Here is a 22,283-nt window from a genome sequence, read left to right as displayed (position 1 = left end):
TAATAATTGATGATAATATCAAATCTTTCTATTACTTTTAATTATAATGTTATATAACTTTTCATTCTATAATTTTATAGTAGCTAATAAATCTCAATTAGTTTGATTAATTTCATCTTTAATACAATTTTGTAGTATTCACTATCATAATAGTTACTTTAAAGATGTTAATAGTAAATAATTTTAAGGCTAATAATTTTTTAGAGAATTGATCCAACGTCCTGATTTAAGTAAACAATTTTATGACTAATAATTTTTAATAAATAATTTTTTAAATTATTTCTTTTAAAAATAATATATAAGAAAATTCTTCTTTTTGGAATGAAATTAATTCTTTTTTTAGAGTTAGTTTTAGTGTATAAAAAGTCATGCAAAATCAGATTTATGTTTTTCAAACCTTTTATTTGATATAGATATTTAATAATTATAGTTTATAATTTAATTTATCATTACCTTAACTTACTTTTAGTATTCAATAAAAAAATGGTTTTCACATGTGTTATTTATACATGCATAAAAAATTTAAAATGTTAAAAAATTATGTCATATTTTTGGTATAAGTGTAATTATTTAATAATATGGGTGTAATTAAATACTATTTTAATATTATTTTATATAACTTATTATCCATACTATAGTTAATTTTAATTTATACTTTTTATTTAATAATATTATATGATAGAGTTAGAATATATGTTTAATCTACTAAATATAACAAAAATCATGCAAATAATCAAACATGTAATACGAAGAAATTAAAATAAAGAAAAATAATCTATGATTAATCTAAATATTTTTATAAATAGTATTATTTTGATATACGGAAAAAATGTAATAAGGATTTAAATACTTTTATAAATGATTTAAATATTTTGCGCATAATTGCTTTGTAAGGTTAATATTCATATTTGAAATCAATATTCATAGTGCTTTGAAATATTAAATTAGTTAATTTTATTTTTAAGCGTACTTAAGAAAAATGATGATATGATTGATTGAAAAAAATTGAAAGTTTTGTAAGACACATAAAGTATTTAATGTTGTAATAACAATTGAGTGTGGCAGGAAAATAAATAATAAGAAATGGAACAATAAGTTAATGGTATGCATATAATAAAATTTAATCAATATCAATTTATTGAAAATGAATAAATTAATAATGATAATAATGATAACTACTAATAAAATAACAAATCAATAATAATAATAATAATAATAATAATAATAATAATAATAATAATAATAATAATAATAATAATAATAATAATAATGATGATGATGATAATTGACTACTAATAAAATAACAAATCAATAATGATAATTGAATACTAATAATATAACATACCAATAATGATAATAATGATAATTGACTACTAATAAAACTTAATCAATATCAAATTTGTAAGTATTCTTTTGAATATAATGATTTGAAATGCACTATAATCATTTTATCGGTGGAAATGTATTCAATGTGTTTGATATATTGCATATTTTTCATGATTGTTATTTTGCCTTTTAGAATATTTCATCTAAGTTAACGGATCTAAAAATTATTAATGAAAACAAAAAACTATTTTCATTATATATAAAAAAATTTACAAACATACAAAAGAACAAGTTGTTCATTATATACATTATATCCTAGCAAAAACAAAACTTTAAAACAAAAAACATGTTTATAATATTTATTTAATATTTTATAAATAATGCCAAAATTTTAATAAAATATTTTTTTATTTAAATAAATTTTAATATTTCATAATTAGTTCTAAAATATTTTTTATTTAAATAAATTTTAACCCGTGCCTCGCACGGGTATATCTACTAGTAATATCTAAATTTTGCATATGGCTTTGATTTTTTTATTCTGTTTCAACTCTATTATATATATATATATATATATATATATATATATATATATATATATATATATATATATATATATATATATATATATATATATAAACAATTTTGATTTTAGCCAATGCTAAATGCAACCTTATGGACTGTAGATAACAATAGGGTTTCTAACAATGTAACGAGGGCTTCTCCAAATAAGTGAACCCGATACAATTTTCATGCTTGCCATAGATTTTGCTTTCACTACTACCTTGAAGCTCTTCTTTTGTAGGGTGCGAGAAAACATGAGACTAGTAGGTTTCGCTATGATTTCAACACCTTACGGAGATTTAACGGTCACGTTATAGATGGTTGGTCCAGGACCTACATTGGTAACTCTTCTCCTGAAAACTCCTATTATTCTATCTGTATTGGTTTTCACACTTAATTGCATGCTAGGATAGTTGATAGCGTCATGGCCGATCCCCGGAAGCAAAGAAGTGCAGTTTATAGGAGAGCCGGTTAGTACTGATAACGTCGAACCATTGTATCCTTCGTGGCATAAGAACTGAATATAAGCAAAGCCGTCCATGTCGTATACTAAACCAGGGTTCAGAGCTTTTGTCGGGTTAACTTGACCAGCACCAAATGCGAACTCGGCTTCCATGTTAAATTTTTGGCTCATAGGTTTGGCTTGACAAAGAATATAACAACATTAGTTATGCGAAATGTCTGAACCAAACCATGAGTAGTCCTAAGAAGTTGAAATAAGTTTTAGTTTTCACCTGTGGTAATTATGGCTGATCTGATTGCAGCAGGAGTCCAATCCGGGTGAAACGATTTCACATACGATGCAACTCCAGAAACATGAGGGCAGGACATGGAAGTACCGGACATTAGTGTAAATTCGAAAAGTTGAGTGTCCCCTTCTAAACCAGTAATCGAAGTTTTAAGTGTATATGCTGCCAAGATGTTAATGTCGGGAGCTGTTATATCAGGCTGCAGACAAGAGATTATTCAACACAATAATCAAGTAGCTATAATCACAAAAATGGAAGGAAACTAGTAGCTACCGGGTAGTACCTTGAGGACATGCTGAGATCCTGGATTTGGGCCTCTAGATGAAAAAGACGCGACAAGTGGAGCAGGTATTTTCACTTCATGGCTCTTATGAATCACTGCTGAAGGTGATCTTTGTTGAACAAGATATTTATGTTTTTAGATAATCGAGTAAGAAGGTTACTTAGAAAACAAACAAGAGAATGTTTTACCTCGTAGATTGTATATAATTGGTAATAATTTGACCGGTGCTTTGATTCACAAAGGTTGAAGGAGCACTAAATATTTGAGCAACATCCAGAAATTGATCATTTTCAACTATGGTACCAATGCCTCCTATTGCTTTCACAAGAGCATCAGTGCCCCATGTTCTAAATCGGCAGTAAACAATCTTTCCTTTCACTTTTTTAGGATCTATAGAGTCGGAATCATCACAATACCTGCCAAAGTATTCAAGTTTCCTTGTTATTTAAGAAACTTAATCGGATATTGTTGAAAATCAAAGCGGAAATTACTTAGCATTTTCCTTGCTTGAAGAGTCCCGCGCTGCATCCATCCCATTAACAAGAGGGTACTGCTTTTGTTTTGGACTGAAAGTGCTTACTCCTTCTCCCTGCATAATTCTCAATGTTAGATATAAACACATTAGGTAAATATAACTACTTTTGGTTTGGACTGAAAGTGCTTACAGAAACATTTTTTCTACTTCCCATCTCTATAATGCTCTGGAAGTCCCTATCAATGCCACTAGCAGCTACTGTGACAATCCACGGCGCATTATTTACGACAGTTGCCATAATTGGACCGCCATTTCCAGCTGAGACGACCGTGATTATACCTTTCCTCATGGCATGAAATGCGCCGATTGCTATACAGTCCTGCACATAATTTGCATTTCCTCCGCCTAATGAAACCGATATGACATCCACGCCGTCATGTATGGCAGCCTCAAACGCTTCAAGTATGTCCATATCAGCACATCCATCTTCTGTCCAACAAACTTTGTAAATTGCCAACCTGGCTGAAGGCACAGCCCCGCGAGCCGTTCCTTTGGCTAATCCGAAGAGACTTGCGTTTGGTACAAGATTTCCTGCTGCTGTTGATGCAGTATGAGTTCCACGCGCTTCCACATCTATGGGAGATAATATATCAGACGGATCAGACCTTCCGTCGAGCTTGAAGTATCTGGCTCCAATGATCTTGCTTCAAGTTTTCACCACAACTTATCTTTGTTATACAAATAGTTTATAGATAAGCACTTATATGATAAACGTTTATGCTATATACGCTTAATTATGGTTAGGGATGTTACTTATTGCAGCCTGAGAAATTAACAAATTTGTGACAAGTTCCTTTCCATTTAGCAGGTGGAGGGCCAAATCCATCATCCTTGAAGCTTTGAAACTCAGGAGTGATCCCTACATCATGAATTACAATTACATAAAATCTATATATCACACCACACAACATTTTTACCATATTAGCAGGACCGTCTTTGAGGGCGTGCAAGACGGACTACCACACTGAACCTAAAATTTTCCACGGTTAAATCGTACATAAATAAGGCCTCATAAAATCTTTGTTAATGTTAAAATGTGGTTAAATAGAGCATATAATTGTTTTGTCATGGTTGAATCGTGGCTAACCTACACAGTGCCTCCAGAAACTTAAGACGGTTCTGCATACTAGTAACAAGTTAGTTAGACTAACTTGTTACTCAAGCAACCTAAGTAGTTAATTGTTAGTTAGGCGGTTAGAAGTTTGTTAAGGCGGTTAGAAGTTTGTTAGAGGCCATGCTATTGTATAGCAGTCCCACCATAACTAACTATGATCACATACCTTGCTACTAAAGCAATCTTGTTTATCATTTCTCAATTAATGCAGAAGTTTATGTTCTCATAACACTGTACGGAAATATAAAATAAACAAAAAATGAAAATGAGTTGAAAGGTGTGATAAACCTGTATCCAAAAGAGCTACAATTGTGTCACTCTCTGATTTCAGTTTCCTATTAGCTGTCAAAGGTAATCCAATAAAATTCCATGATCTTGTCGTGTGCAACTTCCGGTATTGATTTGGAAATACTGAGAGCACTTCATTCATGGCTGCACAAAAAAAATATATATGTTAAAAAAGACTTAAGTATATAAAATTCAATTGATACAAATATCAAAGGACTAGTATAGAAAAATGGTGTCATGCCAGATAAGTTGTTGGCTTCATCCTCAGAGAGTTTAGCCGCAAATGCATTAAAGCTTTTTGTATAGCTGTATACTATGGATTCAATGGCTGCTAAGTAAACAAAGATTAAAACACCGACGTCGTATTTTATTAATCATGAGCTACATTGCTCACTTTTATGTGATTTTAGGCTTGAACTGTGGCTACCTTTGTTTAACAGCTGAGAGAATATTTAAATGAGTTTTTACTGCTTTTTCTCTACTAACAGGATGAGCTTCTAGGAAAACAATGTAAAAGTTCTGCAAACCAGACAAATGGTGCCTAAGTTATTAATAAAGAATAAAACAAAAACTAAAACCAACATATTAGATGAAAGAAAGTGACTGCCTTTTGTTCAACTCCATAAACTAAAACATTGCACAGTAGAATCAGCAGTATTGGAAGGCAAAGAAGAGAATATGAGTTGATAAGTTTCTGAGAAAACATGTTTAGCATTGACATGCTAGACTTATAAACAGTGTATAGGATCTCTAAGCATAGGTTTATATATATATAGAAAAGAAAGGATAAGAAGAAAGCATGGTACAAGTTTCAACTAGTTTGTTTAGAGTTTGTAAGGCATGCACATCACTTTCAAGTGCAGTAGATATATATTGCTTAAAAATAAAGATCCCTTTGAATTAGGACTCTCCTATTCCTTGAATTCCAATGCAAGCCTCATATTGCCTTGAATACATTAATCTATTATTCACCATGCCTCATATTGCCTTGAATACATTAATCTATTATTCACCATGGCATAACTTCAAGTTAAACCAGATTGAGACATGATTTTTGAGATTAAAACATATGTTTTGATTATTTTTAATTATACATTTCCTCATTGTCTTATAAAATATTAATGCTTAAGATGCAGATGGTTTACCAATATGAGGTTAGAGTGAACAGACTGAAAGCTTGAATTTGCCTTTCCACATTCTGAAGATGCATCTCCAGATGCACTCTATATTCACACTAGCGTCCAGACAGGCACTCATGTGTCCGTCTGTCCGCTTTCTTCGGTGTGCAATCGGATAAAAATATAAACAGTATTTTTCATGTGTTAATTTTTTTTATTTAATTATTTATAAAATAAAAAAAATAGAATGAAAAAAGAAATAAAAAGTATCATATAACAGTTGGTAAAGAGAAGTTGAAGTTAAAAAAAAATTGAAAAGGGTATAATTGGAAAGAAAATAGGCTACATCAAAACCATATTTTGCCTTTATATATTGTTATAGATGAAGGGTTGGCCAAGTGAGCCAAGCTCCGTTTATGTCAAAAAATAATTCAGAGATGCATCTCTGAAATCAATCACCATTGTATGGTATTTTTATACACACATTAAGGGTGTGACAAGTGAGCCACCCTTATTTAACTGGTGACAATTCTAGAGATGTATCTTTGAAAATGTCAACACCCTTTCATATTCTTCTTCTTTGTGATCAAAGACAACTTTTCTATCAAAACCCTTAAGAACCTCCATCAATTCTCAATCAAGTTTTCCACCCTAAAATAGCCTTTTTTGTGTCTCAACATCAAAATGGGCAAAATAAAATGCAATTTCAGATAATGAACATGTTTTTCCTGATACATTGCTTGCATTAATATGGCTTTTGATTGTTAAAATAAACGTTGATTTCGGAAATATATCTTCGGTTTAGGTTGAATATGGTTTGGATATGCATATCTAGAATGTTCATAAGTTGAATATGAATATTAAATATGTTTTTCTGTTATGCTTGGCTGTAGACACGGTGCACCATGATACTTTTCTTAAAGCTAATGTGTATGTGGAATTTAGGGGTGTTCAAAAATATGGTTAACTGAATTGTATACTAGAACTGAATTGCATTGCACTATTAAAAAACTGAACCACCTAAATGGTTAATGAACTGAACCATTTAATTTAAACAATTCAAATTCAGTTTAAAACCGGTTTAGAACCAATTTTGTTTTATAAACTAGTTCAAAAATATTTGTTTTTTCCTAAAACCAAAAATAATAATTTAGCAAAAAAAAAAATTTAAAAATATTTATTTTTCAGAAAATTAAAAAAATCCAAAAATAATTTTTTTTCTGGAAAATTAAAAAAAAATCCAGAAAAATATATTCACTATATGTAATATTTTTATGGTTCAATAAACTATTTTTACTTAAAACTTTAAATCCATTTAAATACGAAAAAAATCAGCTTTTTCCAAAATTAAAAAAAATCAAGTTTTTTGAAAAAAAAAATGAAAAATTGAGTTATTTGTAAATATGAAAAATAAGTTTTTTCTGAATTTTATATTTTTTTGCTGCTCCTTTTCAATACATAAATCATTTTGGCACAAGTAGAATTGATTTAGAAAAATAATGAAATTTGGCACAACGTTTCTAAAATGTTTAACATCTGAATCAATATGGATATGAAATTTTAATCAAAAATCATTTGCGTTTTTGTAATTGGAACGAAACAGTCTCTATTTTATTTATTAAAAAATGGTGTATGACTGAGTTGATAAGTGATTTGGGTATAGTTGATAATGAAAGATGGAGAGATATAAAAAGTCACGAAATAGTTTCAATTTAAAAAAGAAAATTAATGGTGATAATCGAAATGGTTAATACAAAAATAATACTTGTTTTATTTTATTCAGTAGACTAATTATTAATAAAGATAAATTCATTTTTGTCAAAATGATTCATGTATTAAAAAAAGAGCAGAAAAAAATATAAATTCAAATTCACCAAAACATTAACAAAGAAGTAAAATAAAAATGGAAATATTGGAATGGGGCAGTAAAAAATACGTATATTATTTCCAGGCTAACAATAATGGTAGACCAATTATTTGAAGAGAGAGAAATCAAAGAGATATCTTTAATGACAATTTAATTTTATTCATTAATATTAATCTAATGGTTGTCAATTGATCCTCTCACTTGATATATATATATATATATATATATATATATATATATATATATATATATATATATATATATATATATATATATATATATATATATATATATATATATATATATATATATATATATATATATATATGAGGAGGGTTATATTTACTCCAGGAGTAAATTATTATAACTTACTCCAAATCTAAATCATTGATTCTTCTCAATCTAATGGTTAAAAATAATAAGTAATAGTCTAAATTTAACCACTAGATTGAAAAGAATCAATGGTCTAAATTTGGAGTAAATATAATAACTTACTTATTATAATAACTTACTCCTGGAGTAAATATAACCCTCCTCTATATATATATATATATATATATATATATATATATATATATATATATATATATATATATATATATATATATATATATATATATATATATATATATATATATATATATATATATATATTAAAGAGAGGGAGAAAAATTAAAAAAAAAAAACAATTTTGTAAATAATTTATAAAATAAATTTGACTTTTAATTGTAAACTGGTTTTAAACCAGTTTATAACTAGAAATTGATTGTAAACCAGTTTATAGATACAATCTGGTTCAAAACCAAATTAAAAAATTGAATTGGAACTGCTTTAACAGTTAATTGGTTTTTTATTAAAGTGGTTTTCAAAAACTGAACTGAACCAAAAATTTGGTTCAGTGCAGTTTTTAAACCATGAACACCCCTAATGTGGATGTTAAATCAACTAATTAGCATTTGAATTTACAGATTTCCTTTCCGGTATGAATATATTATTCGAGTTAAATTTATGGTTGCTAAAATTCACTGGATATGCATATTCATGGTGAAGAAAAAGTAAACATTAAGGGAAATAAGACAAGGGTTCAAGAACCATATAAAAATGTAAAGATAAAATGAGAAGAAGAGAAAATTAAAACATGTTTAAGTGGTTTGAACTCCAAAGTATACAAAAACAATAATACCAATATTTGATAATCAATTAAAATGGGGAAACTAACAAGGCAATTTTGATAACATTTATCTTGTAATAAAATCCAAAAATTGGTAATCATATCCCTAAACCACTTGGTTGAATGTCTTGATATAAAACTACAATAACAATTAATTTTTCATTCCTTCTATAGAACGAAGAACTTCCTTAAAACTTATAACTTTCCATACGTAAATTTCAAATTTCTCAAATTTTTGGGTACTTAAATTATACCGAACTATCTTATGACCATGGGAGAAGAATATGTGGTTATTCCATGCCCCAATAGGATATCCAAGGTCATTCACAGGTCCTATATTTAAGAGTTTAGTCCATGATTCCTTTACACCAAGTTTACCCAAAATCCATATATGATAATTATTTTTGCAATCATCATAAGCGAAAACAACTGACTCATTTAATATCAGGAGGTGTTTGTAACCATCATGAAACTTGAAATTTGAATCTGAGGGTAAAACTGTTTGAATGAACTTCTCATTGCTAAAGTCAAATGAAAACATTTTATCTTCAAACCCCAAAAAATGACACAATTCATTTGAGTTTACTCGAGAACCCGATACCAATGGCATATCAATGTCATTGAGTTTCCTCCAATTGTTATTTTTTAGGCTATATATCTCCCAAAAAGGGTCGGCGTAAATATATTTGGACTCTACCTCCAACCAAAACATGTCATCGTCATTCATTAAAAGCTCCCAAAAAGGACTATCCTTCTCAGGCAAAAACAACCACGGACCTTTAGAAAATTCATAGGGAGAGTCTTCAGGTAAAAAAACATTCCGAAGCACTTTGTAGTCATCTGTAACACAATCATAACCAAATGCACTAGGAGGAGGGTTAAACTCAATGTTCTCATTATATACTTGAAAGCTAGGAGGAAGGACCTTGAATTCCGTGGTAGCAGGGTTCCATAATACAATTGGTGATTCATGGCCATAATCTTGGTAGAGACAAATAATGCCATTAACACTGGAAGAACCTAGCATTTCCATATATATATATATGATCCTCTTTAAAAGGAGGTGGCCAATCTATTATAACCATATCCTCAAACCTATCACTGGAAAGCTTAGACAATAACTCGTCGATGGGTATTTTACCCTTTACAAAATTTGTAAAATGTATGAGAAGCGAGGTGTTTTGAATTGAGAGTTTTGAAATAAAAGAGATCATGATTTTTGAACACATGTGAATCGCTTTAGGGGTTTAAGAGGCAATTTAGAAAGTATACATAAAGCGAGTTCATATGGAATGTGAGAACTACTAACCTTTTTCCTAGATGTCATGGCAACCATGATATGAATTGAGAGAATGACAAGAAACTGAAACAGAAAAATTTGTTACGCATGAAATATATTTCCAATTTTTTTCATTTTTGATATATACTATTTTTTATATGTGAAATTGCTTAATTGATAAGAAATTGTATTCCTTATCATTTTTAGTATATATATATATATATATATATATATATATATATATATATATATATATATATATATATATATATATATATATATATATATATATATATATATATATATATATATATATATATATATATTTCAATTATGGTGTAATCTCTTTTTAAAATGTAAAATATTTGTTTGCTTAATTGATAAGAAATTGATTGTTTAATTGATAAGAAATTGTATATCTTTAATTAATAAGAAATATATTAAGAAATTCTGTACAAAGGTTATTTATTTCATATATAAAAAAAATCATTTAGTTCACCTTTATACATTTTGTATATGGGTATAGTTATTTAATAAATGTCATCCGTTCCAAAAGTAATCTTTTTCATTTTTGGTATATACTACTTTTTATATGTGAAATTTGTTTGCTTAATTGACAAGATATTGTATGCCTTGCCATTATATACATATATATATATATATATATATATATATATATATATATATATATATATATATATATATATATATATATATATATATATATATATATATATATATATATATATATATATATATATATATATATATATATTCAATTTTGATATAAACTCTTTTTTAAATGTAAAATATTCGTTTGCTTAATTGATAAGAAATTTGTTGTTTAATTATAAGAAATTGTATGTCTTTAATTGATAAGAAATATATTAAAAAATTGTGTGCAAAGGGTATTTATTTTATATTTAACACAAACCATTTCGTTCACCTTTATATATTTTGTACATGGGTGTGTAAAAAAGGTTATTTAATACATGTCATCCGCTCCAAAGTAATTAATTTATACATAAAAAAATTATTTTAAAAACTCCTTTTAATTTTTCAAAAGTTAACTATTACTTTTATAAATATACTTTCTGGTTATTGTTTGTATCATTTTTAATATAACATTAAACATTTTATAATTATAATAAAGATGGATATTTTTTATGAAATAAAATAATTGATTTTTTATAATAGAGATGAATATTTTTTTAAGAAGATTGTTGATTTATGAATATTACCCCCAACTGTTTTTTTATCAGGATTTGAACCCTAATTCAATCGTTTATGCTCATTTAACGCAATTAACACTTACCAGTTAAACTATCTCATCCACACAATAAAAATGAATATTTCAATATATGATATTTTAAAAAAAAAAATACAATTTCGAGTATAGCTATGTGTCAAGTGATATATAAAAACTAGTGACAAATTATTGTCAATGAGCGATATGTATCTCCGAACTAAATTTTAACAAAAAAATAGAATTTGGTGCGATTGAAGAAACATGTAAAATTATAAATGACATGTGGATCAAGCCTTTATTTTCTCTACAGATAGATAAAACTGCTTGAGAAAATTAAGATGGACTACCCTCAAATAGGAAAACAAAACATGTGAAAAATAGTTTTAACTCAATAGCATATCAGGTTTGAAGATGATGAACAAAAATGCTTATGGCATTTGTTCAATTCAACTCCTTCTTGCAACTGACTTGCATATTTTGCAATTCTTACATGGAGTTGACCTCAATTAGACCTCTAACTGTCACCACTTTGACCAAACTGAGTTATTAAGAAATTTGATGTATTTTCAATTTTTCATGTTCTAAAGATAATAGAATACATTTAGATTCAAGAACACTGCCTAATAATAGTAGCTACTTCATACAATTTTCAATTAAAAGAAGCATATGATAGTAGGCTATGAAGCACGGACACTTCTAGGAGTAGGCGTGTTGCGGTGTCCGACACGCATATGACACTCGTACGACACGTGTCGGAAAAGTTAAATAAGGGTGTGTTTGGTTCGAGGTAGAGCGAGGGGAGGGGAGGGAATATTTAAAATGAAATGTGTTTGGTTCAATTTTTAGGAGGGAAGTGGGGGGGGGGGGGGGAGCAAAATCCCTTCAAATGACACTTTTTGCGTTCCCCCGAATCAGGGGGATTCGGAGGGGAGGGGAGAGGATCTGAGTTTTAATATTAATTTAATTAATATATTTACTAAAATATCCTCAGTTTTATTTTATTTTTTTAAAAATACTATTTTCTTTCATGTTCCTACTTTTCTTTTTGTGATTTTTTCTCTATTACTTCCATCAACTTATTATAATTATTTTTCACCTTCAATTTTTTTTATTTAATAAAAAATATTATTACTATAATTTTTTGTTTTTTATTATAATTTATTTTATATATTCAAAAGTTGTTATCAACGCATGGTTTATTTTGTGTCGAGAGTTATAATACGAATCAAATGTACTCATTTTTTTTTTTAATATTATGCGATAAGTTATGACTTTTTAATCACTCAGTTATACAAATATTATTTCCAAGAAAATATTTATGAAATTTTTACAATTGAATATCATGTCACTTATATAAAATTACAAAGATAAAATTGTAAATTATTATGAAAATCCCTCCCCTCCCCTCCCCTCGTGAACCAAACATATTTTTAAACGAAATCCCTTCCCTCCCCTCCCCTCCCCTCGTTTGTACCAAACATATATATAATTACAAAAAATCCCTCCCCTCCCCTCCCCTCCCCTTCCCTCCATTAAAATCCCTCCCCTACCCTACCCCTCATTTGAACCAAACAGACCCTAAGTGTCAGAAAAGTCAGACAAGGGTCCCTAAAAAATGTTTTTTTTTCTTTGCTTCGACACTCTTTTAATCAGTGTCTGACACTCGTATGACACTCATACCACATATGATAGACAACTCAGACAAATATTTCAAACAAAAATTTGTTTTTTTTCTTTGCTTCAACACACATTTAATTATATCTTTTTTTGGACAAATCTAACACACATCTAAAAGGGTTAAACATGTATTAAAACAATGTTATCAATAAAGAATTAAAGACATTAATTTTGATCAATATATGGATAAATGAAACTCAAATATTAGTTTATATGTAACGGTGTCGGTGTCCTATGTTTTCAACATTATTGATGTCAGAGTGTCTGTGTCGTGTCGTGTCCCGGTGTCTGTGTCGGAGTCCGTGCTTCATAAATAGTGCTTCATAAATAGTAGCTACTTCATACAATACCAGGTGATTTCCAAAATGTTTGGCAAGATATGGTGATGAATAACCAAGAAAATTTGACTTCACATTGTATATACAGAAAGGTGTGATACAATGTGAATTACTAAATAAAGTGAAAATATGCAAACACAACTAAGTTTTATCCTATTATTGATAAAAGAAACTTCATATTGGTCTTTCCTAAACTATATCTTAATCGATTAACCTCAAACATAATCTAAATCAGTAATCCCAATATTTGATAATCAATCAAATTTGGGAAGCTGACAAGATAATCATGTCCATAAACTTGATAACATTCATCATCAACAACAACTTAGCCTTTTTGTAACGAAATCCAAAAATCAGGTAATCATGTCCATAAACTTCTTGATAGTTGATTGAATGCTTTGAGATTACACTACAACAACAACAATTAATTATGAAAATTTCTTTATCAACCCCCATGTCTTCTTGGTCACCTCTGGTGAAAAACCCAAACTACTCCTAACTTCGGAAATGCATTTCCGAAATGCAAGAAAAATGTGTTTTCGGAGATGCATCTCCGAAAGCGCCTTTTTTTAAAAAAAAATTGTCTTATTTCGGAAGTTCATTTCCGAAAACAGCATTTCGGAAGTGCACTTCCGAAATACTGCGCGTTCTGCAGATTTATCAAAACACTCCCCCTCCCCCATTCATTTACCCTAACTCAAATAAAAAACAAGCAAAGGCGAAAATTTGTGCAAACACACTTCCAAGGCTGCATCAAGGCTCCAATCACATTGCTATACAACATTCAAAAGCCCTCAAATCACTCAATTTGTAAGTTTTGAATTTGTTAGATTCATTATTCAAATGCATGTTATTTAGGGTTTCAATTGCATAAATGATATATGGGTAGGTTGTTAGTAGTATTTAGGTTGTTTAAAAGCATTTTGAATTGGTTTTATGTTTGGTTTTGGGGTCTGCCATGGAAGTTGCAGAAAACTCCATCGCAGGGGTGTTTCGGAAGTTCATTTTCGAAAACACCTCCATCCCAGTTTTCGGAAATGAACTTCCGAACTGTATCAGAAGTGCATTTTTTTTTGTTTTTTCATTTGTCTCGCATATTAATCGATTTCGATTGTTTACAGGAACATGTCAGGCAACCAACCAGCACGCATCAGACAGGGGAGAGAGTCTTAGACTGCGTCGGCTAGACGCGAGCGGGCGGCGGCGCAGCTGGCGTCGACCCAGGGACGGGGGCAGGGCCGGGGACGCCGTGTGCGAGTTCCCGTGGACGTGGGAGATGGTACATATGGTTCAGAATCTAGGAGTCGGCTGGCTCGGGCATTTTCTTCCCGCCAGCGAGAGGAGGAGGAGGAGGAGGAGGTGGCGGCAGTGACTTACCACGAGCCGGAGGGGGTACCGGATGTTGACCCTCCAGCCGGAGAGGATGATGAGCAGGAGGACGGCTATCCGGGAGGGCCCTTTGACACCTCCGTGCTGATTAGCTACCACGATCACGTCGCTCGGCGTATCTGGGAGGGAGAGATATTTTTTATAATTTAACCGTTTAATTGTCACCATTTTTTATAATTTAACCGTTTATTTGTCGCTTATTTGATATATGTTGCTTTTTTTTTTTTGTAACAGGAGCGAGAGCCGTTGAAAATGGTTAACCACGCCCGGAAGATTTTCAGTCTGTTTAAACCAACAACTGAGTGGTTTAACAACCATGTGTGAGGTTCAGGACTTAGCGGGCTCTGCATGATGGGGTACACCACCATCAGCACCGGCATGCAGGGGGCATTTGTGGAGCGCTGGCACAAGGAGACGTCCTCTTTCCACTTGCCGGTTGGGGAGATGACGATCACCTTGCATGATGTGCAGTGTCTTCTCCACCTGCCGATTAAGGGGCCGCTACTCACCCACTCTAAGATCCAGAGGGTCGAGGCCATTGAGTGGATGACGCTCTATTTGGGCATGGAGTACGAGGTTGCTCACTTTGAGTGCGCCACGACATCTGGGCCTCATGTCTGGTTCACCACACTGAGCACTTATTTTGAGCACCACCTGGACGCGGCTGCCGAGGCTGAGGGTGAGGGTGACGAGCTATTCACACAGTATCACCGCGGCTGCACTCTCCGATGCTGGTACATGCATGTGGTAGGCGTGTTAGAATCCAAAATGTGGATATTTGTTGATAAACTTTTGTGGTATTTTGATAATTTTTCTCAACTCTTTCCATTTAATTACGGTTTAATATCGTGTAAATAAATAACATTTAGTTTGGTAGTAAATATACTATTGTTAAGCTTTTCTTTTGCTTTTTGTAGGTTTTATGCACTTTGGGAAGTATATGGAGGTATTGAGACATGTTGGAGCAAGTTTGGAGACCAAAGGAAGAATTTTGGTTCAGCAAGGGCCGCTCAGCGGCCACTAAGCGCGCTTTCCAGTGGCGAAAGAAGAATTTGTGCTCAGCAAGTTCCGCTAAGCGGCCTCAGCTCGCTTAGCGGCCTCCAGCGTGGAAGCAGATATTTTGTGATGACCGCTTAGCGGCCGTCATGGCGCTAAGCGGCGGTACTTTTTCAAGTGGCTACTTTTAGGCACTTAGAGATATTTTGTGGATCTTATCTTATTATCTTTTCATTCCAACAACACACACACTCTAGGGCAAGAGGAGAAGGAAGAAAAACTCATCCATATTCAAGATTTCTCAAGCATTTTTCTTCATCATCTTTGAATTTCTATGCTAGGAGGTCTTGTATTGATGTTTGTTGTTGAAGCTATGGATAGCTAAACTTCTCATGTGTCAAGATTAGAGGTAGTTAGCTTGTAAAGTATGTATTTAGCTTGATCTTTTGTATATGAACCTTGTTGGTGATTAATATATGGTGAATATCTTTGTATTCATGTTTATATGTTGTTTTGATACACTATTGAGAGATATGTTTCAAATCTTGACCAAAAGGGTATTCATCTATCAACAATCAAACTCTAGAGATAGATTTGTGAGTTGATAATCACTTGTATCAAACTTTAAAGGTTATTATGTCAACTGTCGGCATGAGAGATCATCTGACGGTTAATATAATAACAATCACGACACAGCTTTAGAGATAAACAGTATCGAGAGGATACGTGATTGTATTAATCATTGATATGTTCATATACATGATCATCAGAGTATATACAAAAGCAAGCTGACGAAAACTAATCTTGACACAGTTTTACCAAACCGTTTTTAAAACCTAAGTTATTGTCTTTAATTTCTTTTCATGCTATTTATTTTTCTGACACTAAAAACATACCGAATCTTAACTCAAAATACACTAAGCTGTAGAACGGCGATAATATCGCATCAATCCCTGAGGAGACGATACTAGAAATATTTATCCTATACTTTCTAACAAAATGGCGCCGTTGCCGGGGATTGGCGTTATGATATTATAAGCATAGCAATAGTTTTTATGTGTTTTGAGTATAAATATTATTATTATTACCTAGTCTTTGCTCACTTTTTGGTTAGTGTTTCAGCTCTGGTTTATGCGTGGGAGTGTCCCAGCAGATCAGCTTCTTTTTGATCCAGAAATTGAAAGAACCGCAAGGAGATTGAACAGTAAAACCAGAAGAAGAAGGAAACTAGCCAAAGAACGAAGATTAGCCCAAGAAGCTACTACTTCATCAGCACCACAAGTTATAGAAGAAGAGATGGCAGGGCATGGAGAACAAGATCCACCACCGCCACCACCACCACCACCTAGAGCACCATGTGCTAACAGTCCAAGAAGAGCAGCCCAGTTTGCACGAAATGACAACAATGCAAGAAATTCTGAAATGAAGACTGGCATTCTTCAGTTACTTTATGCTAGTCCCTTTGCAGGACTTGATCATGAGGACCCATATACACACTTGACAAAGTTCTATGAAATTGCCGGAGCAGTCGGAGCACCTGAAAGAGAGGAAGAGCAAGTGTTTAAAAGATTATTTCCCCACTCATTGATTGGTAAAGCAAAGGATTGGTACCTTGATCAACCTACTCAAACCATGACAAATTGGAATGAGTTAGAAGAAAAGTTTCTTGATAGGTTCTTTCCTCAGTCAAGGTTGCTTGAAGCAAAAACAGCAATTTCAGTGTTCTCTCAAGGTGTGAATGAAACTCTTAAAGAAGCATGGGAAAGGTATAAGTCAATGTTGAGAAAATGTCTGAGTCATGGCTTTGATGAACTCACCCAGATTCACATTTTTCGTAATGGCTTACAACCACAACCGAAGCTTCTTTTAGATGCTACAGCTGGAGGTTCCTTAATGGCTAAGACAGCGGAGGAGGCAATAGAGATAATTGAGAAAATGGCTAGGAATGATCATCAGGTGCAACATAACCGAGGAGTTGTTCAAAAGAAACCGGGACTTATTGAATTAGGAACCAATGATGCTATTCTTGCTCAGAACAAGCTTCTTTCTCAACAAGTGGAGGAGCTTACAAAACAAATGGCAAGGTTACCTCAACAACTCAAGGAATTACATGATCCTAACAAGAACAAACAAGTTGCTTCGTGTGAGCTTTGTAGTGGAGACCACCCTACCGGATATTGTCCACCGGTGAATGAAGTGAATTACATGGCGAATCAAAATCAAGGAGGCTATCAACAAAGACAAGCTCCTTACCAAAACCAAGGTGGATACCAACAAAGGCCTAATGCACCACAATATAACCAAGGGTGGAGACAAGATAATTATCAACAAAGACAAAGTCCTTATCAACAACAACCACCTTCTCAGGACAAGCCTTCAAAGTTGGAGGAGACTCTAAATCAATTCATGCAAGCATCAATGGCGAATCAAAAGAGTAATGAAGCGGCAATAAAGAATTTAGAGACTCAAGTCGGCCAACTTGCAAAACAATTAGCCGAGAAGCAAACCGGACCATCATTCACGGCAAACACTCAAACCAATCCTAAGGAGCATTGCAAAGCGGTTGTAACTAGGAGTGGGAGGGTGCTTGAAATTGAAGTGGAGAAGGAGGTCGAGAAGGAGGAAGTTAGGATAGAAAAGGAGAAAGAGGTGGAAGGTGAAGTAGAACCAAAGAAAAATGAGGGAGTCTTAGTTGAAAATGAGAGTGAAGAAAAAAGTGAGGAAGAAGAAGAAAAAAATAGAGAAAAAGAGAAAGATTAAAGAAGGAAGGAAGAAAGTTATGAGTCCTCCCGTTCGTAATTTACCTTACCCTCGTGCGCCTTCGAAGAAAGATAATGAGAAGCAATATGCTCGTTTTCTTGACATATTTAGGCAATTGCAAATTAATATTCCTTTTGGTGAAGCTTTAGAGCAAATGCCAAAATATGCCAAGTTTATGAAGGACATTCTCACAAAGAAAAGAAGTTACACTGAGCCCGAAACGGTTGTCCTAGATGCTAAATGTAGTGCCATCATTCAAAGTACTTTACCAAGGAAGGAAAGAGATCCAGGAAGAGTTACTTTGCTGGTTACTATTGGTGACATTCATATTGGAAGAGGTTTGGTTGACACGGGTTCAAGTATCAATTTGATTCCTTTATCCATGGTCAAGAGGTTAGGCATTGTGGATATGAAAAATACAAGAATGACACTTCAATTAGCCGATAAGTCTACAACTATGCCTTTTGGGATAGCGGAAGATTTACTTGTGAAAGTTGACAAGTTCTTCTTTCCGGTTGATTTTGTTGTCATTGATATGGAGGAAGATGTTGATACCCCGTTGATTCTAGGAAGACCTTTTATGAAGACGGCAAGGATGATGATAGACATTGATGATGGTTTGATGAAATTGAGGTTCCAAGATGAGGAAGTGTGTTTTGATCTCTCGGAAGCAATGAAACATCCAAATGATACAAGTGATTGTTTTAGAATTGATGCTATGGAGGAAGTTATCATGCAAGTTGAAGGTAGAGCTCATGTGTTCAATCCTCTTGAGAAAACATTAACCAAAGCTCTTGATGTTCTCAATGAAGAAGAAGAAAAAGAGATTGAAGAGTGTTTGCGAGATCTTGATGTTTTTGAAGAGATAAGTCCTTTTGAAGCAAAGATGGAGGAGTTAAAAGATGAGCCAAAGGTGGAAGAAACCAAATTAGAATTGAAGATGTTACCGCCCCATTTGAAATATGTTTTTCTTGAAGAAGGTGGTAAGAAGCCGGTGATAATTAGTGGTTCATTGTCTAAAAAGGAGGAAGAGAAATTAATTCATGTTTTGAAAGCTAACAAGGAGGCGATAGGATGGGTTCTTTCCGATCTAAAAGGAATTAGTCCGGCCTATTGTATGCATAAAATTATGATGGAGGAGGATTTTAAACCGGTAGCTCAACCTCAACGCCGGTTGAATCCTACAATGAAAGAAGTTGTAAGAAAGGAAGTGGTGAAACTATTGGAAGCCGGAATGATTTATCCTATTTCCGATAGTGCATGGGTGAGTCCAGTCCAAGTGGTACCAAAGAAAGGAGGAATGACCGTGATCACAAATGAAAAGAATGAGTTGATTCCGACAAGGACCGTGACGGGTTGGAGGATGTGTATTGATTACCGAAAGCTTAACCAAGCTACTAGGAAAGATCACTTTCCTTTACCTTTTATGGACCAAATGTTGGAAAGGTTATCGGGTCAAGAGTTCTATTGTTTCTTGGATGGCTACTCCGGGTACAACCAAATTTCGGTCAATCCGGAAGATCAAGAGAAAACGGCGTTCACTTGTCCCTTTGGAATTTTTGCTTATAGGCGAATGCCGTTTGGATTGTGTAATGCACCGGCCACTTTTCAAAGATGTATGCAAGCTATCTTCTCGGACTTCATAGAAAAGACAATGGAAGTTTTCATGGATGACTTCTCCGTTTTTGGAGCTTCATTTGATCTTTGCTTGAAGAATTTGGATGCCGTGTTGAAAAGATGTGTTGAAACCAACTTGGTCCTCAATTGGGAAAAATGCAATTTCATGGTTACCGAAGGCATAGTTCTTGGTCACAAAGTTTCTTCCAAAGGAATTGAAGTCGACCGAGCAAAAGTGGAGGTTATTGAGAAGTTACCACCGCCAACGAATGTCAAAGGAATCCGAAGCTTCTTAGGCCATGCAGGATTCTATAGGAGATTCATTAAAGACTTTTCTAAGATTGCAAAGCCTTTGAGCAACTTGCTCAACAAAGATAAGTCTTTTGTTTTTGATAATGCATGCCTTTTAGCTTTTAATGAATTAAAACAAAGATTGACCACCGCACCCATAATCATAGCACCCGATTGGAAACTTGATTTTGAACTAATATGTGATGCTAGTGATTATGCGGTAGGAGCGGTGTTGGGTCAAAGAAAAGGAAAAATTTTTCATGCTATACATTATGCTAGTAAGGTTCTTAATGAAGCACAAATTAATTATGCAACAACAGAAAAAGAACTACTAGCTATTGTATATGCATTAGAAAAATTTAGGTCCTATCTAATTGGTTCGAAAGTTGTTGTTTACACTGACCATGCAGCGATAAAGTATTTGCTTACCAAGCCGGATTCAAAGCAAAGGCTCATTAGGTGGATATTGTTGCTACAAGAATTCCACTTAGAGATTAGAGACAAGAAAGGAGCGGAAAACTTGGTGGCGGATCATTTATCAAAGTTGGTGAATGAAGAGGTAACAAACAAAGAAGAAGAGGTTTTGGAATCATTCCCGGATGAGAAGTTGTTCAAGGTGGAAGAAAGGCCGTGGTTTGCTGACATGGCTAATCATAAGGCATCGGGGTGGATGCCGGAAGATTGGAGTAAAAGTGCAACAAAGAAGTTTCTTCATGATGCCAAATTCTATGTGTGGGATGATCCATACTTGTTCAAAATTGGTGTGGATGGTGTGTTAAGAAGATGTGTGACAAGGGAAGAAGCAATGAGAATCTTGTGGCATTGTCATAATTCACCTTATGGTGGGCATTATGGTGGGCAAAGAACGGCGGCAAAAGTTCTTCAATCCGGGTTCTATTGGCCGACGTTATTCAAAGATGCTTACTTGCATGCACAAAGTTGTGACAATTGTCAAAGAAGTGGTGGAGTGAGTAAAAGGAATGAAATGCCATTGACAAATATGTTAGAAGTGGAAGTGTTTGATTGTTGGGGAATAGACTTTGTAGGACCATTTCCTTCATCTTTTGGTTGTGAGTATATATTGGTTGCGGTTGATTATGTTTCAAAGTGGGTGGAAGCAATAGCATGTCCAAAGGCGGATGGAAAGACCGTAATCAAGTTCTTGAAGAAAAACATTTTTACAAGGTTTGGAACACCAAGGATTCTCATTAGTGATGGTGGCTCACATTTTTGCAACACACAGCTTGAAAAGGTCTTACAACAATATGGTGTGAAGCACAAAGTAACCGCGGCCTATCATCCACAAGCTAATGGTCAAGCCGAAGTTTCCAACCGAGAAATCAAAAGAATCTTGGAAAAAACAGTTTCGTCGTCAAGAAAGGATTGGTCACAAAAGTTGGATGATGCTTTATGGGCTTACCGTACGGCATACAAGGCACCGATTGGTTTTACTCCATTTCAAATGGTTTACGGGAAAAGTTGTCATCTACCCGTAGAATTGGAGCATAAGGCATTTTGGGCCTTGAAGTTGCTTAACTTTGATTCTAAGGCAAGTGGTGAAATGAGAAGATTGCAATTGCTTGAGATGGAAGAATTGCGATTACAAGCCTATGAATCCAACAAAATCTACAAGGAGAAAGTGAAGGGATATCATGATAGAAAGATTGTGGAG

General features: G+C 33.0%; 1 protein-coding gene and 1 pseudogene across 1 annotated transcript; both read right to left on the bottom strand.

Moving 5' to 3' along the window:
- Nucleotides 1–1,999: 1,999 nt before the first annotated feature.
- Nucleotides 2,000–5,580, bottom strand: LOC131633104 (subtilisin-like protease SBT4.14; annotated as a pseudogene).
- Nucleotides 5,581–9,166: 3,586 nt separating this feature from the next.
- On the bottom strand, nucleotides 9,167–10,042 carry LOC131633103 (uncharacterized). The gene has a single exon (XM_058903818.1). The coding sequence runs from the start codon at nucleotides 10,040–10,042 to the stop codon at nucleotides 9,167–9,169; it is 876 nt and encodes a 291-aa protein (XP_058759801.1).
- Between the last annotated feature and the right edge of the window lie 12,241 nt (nucleotides 10,043–22,283).

Source organism: Vicia villosa, unplaced genomic scaffold (assembly GCF_029867415.1).
Source record: "Vicia villosa cultivar HV-30 ecotype Madison, WI unplaced genomic scaffold, Vvil1.0 ctg.001069F_1_1, whole genome shotgun sequence".
Classification (NCBI taxonomy): Eukaryota; Viridiplantae; Streptophyta; class Magnoliopsida; order Fabales; family Fabaceae; genus Vicia; species Vicia villosa.
Note: the sequence above shows the minus strand (reverse complement) of the source record. Positions and strands in the feature narration are given on the sequence as shown.

Excerpts from the sequence above, each read along its gene's own strand:
- LOC131633103 (XM_058903818.1), bottom strand. The coding sequence starts at position 10,042 with ATGCTAGGTTCTTCCAGTGTTAATGGCATTATTTGTCTCTACCAAGAT.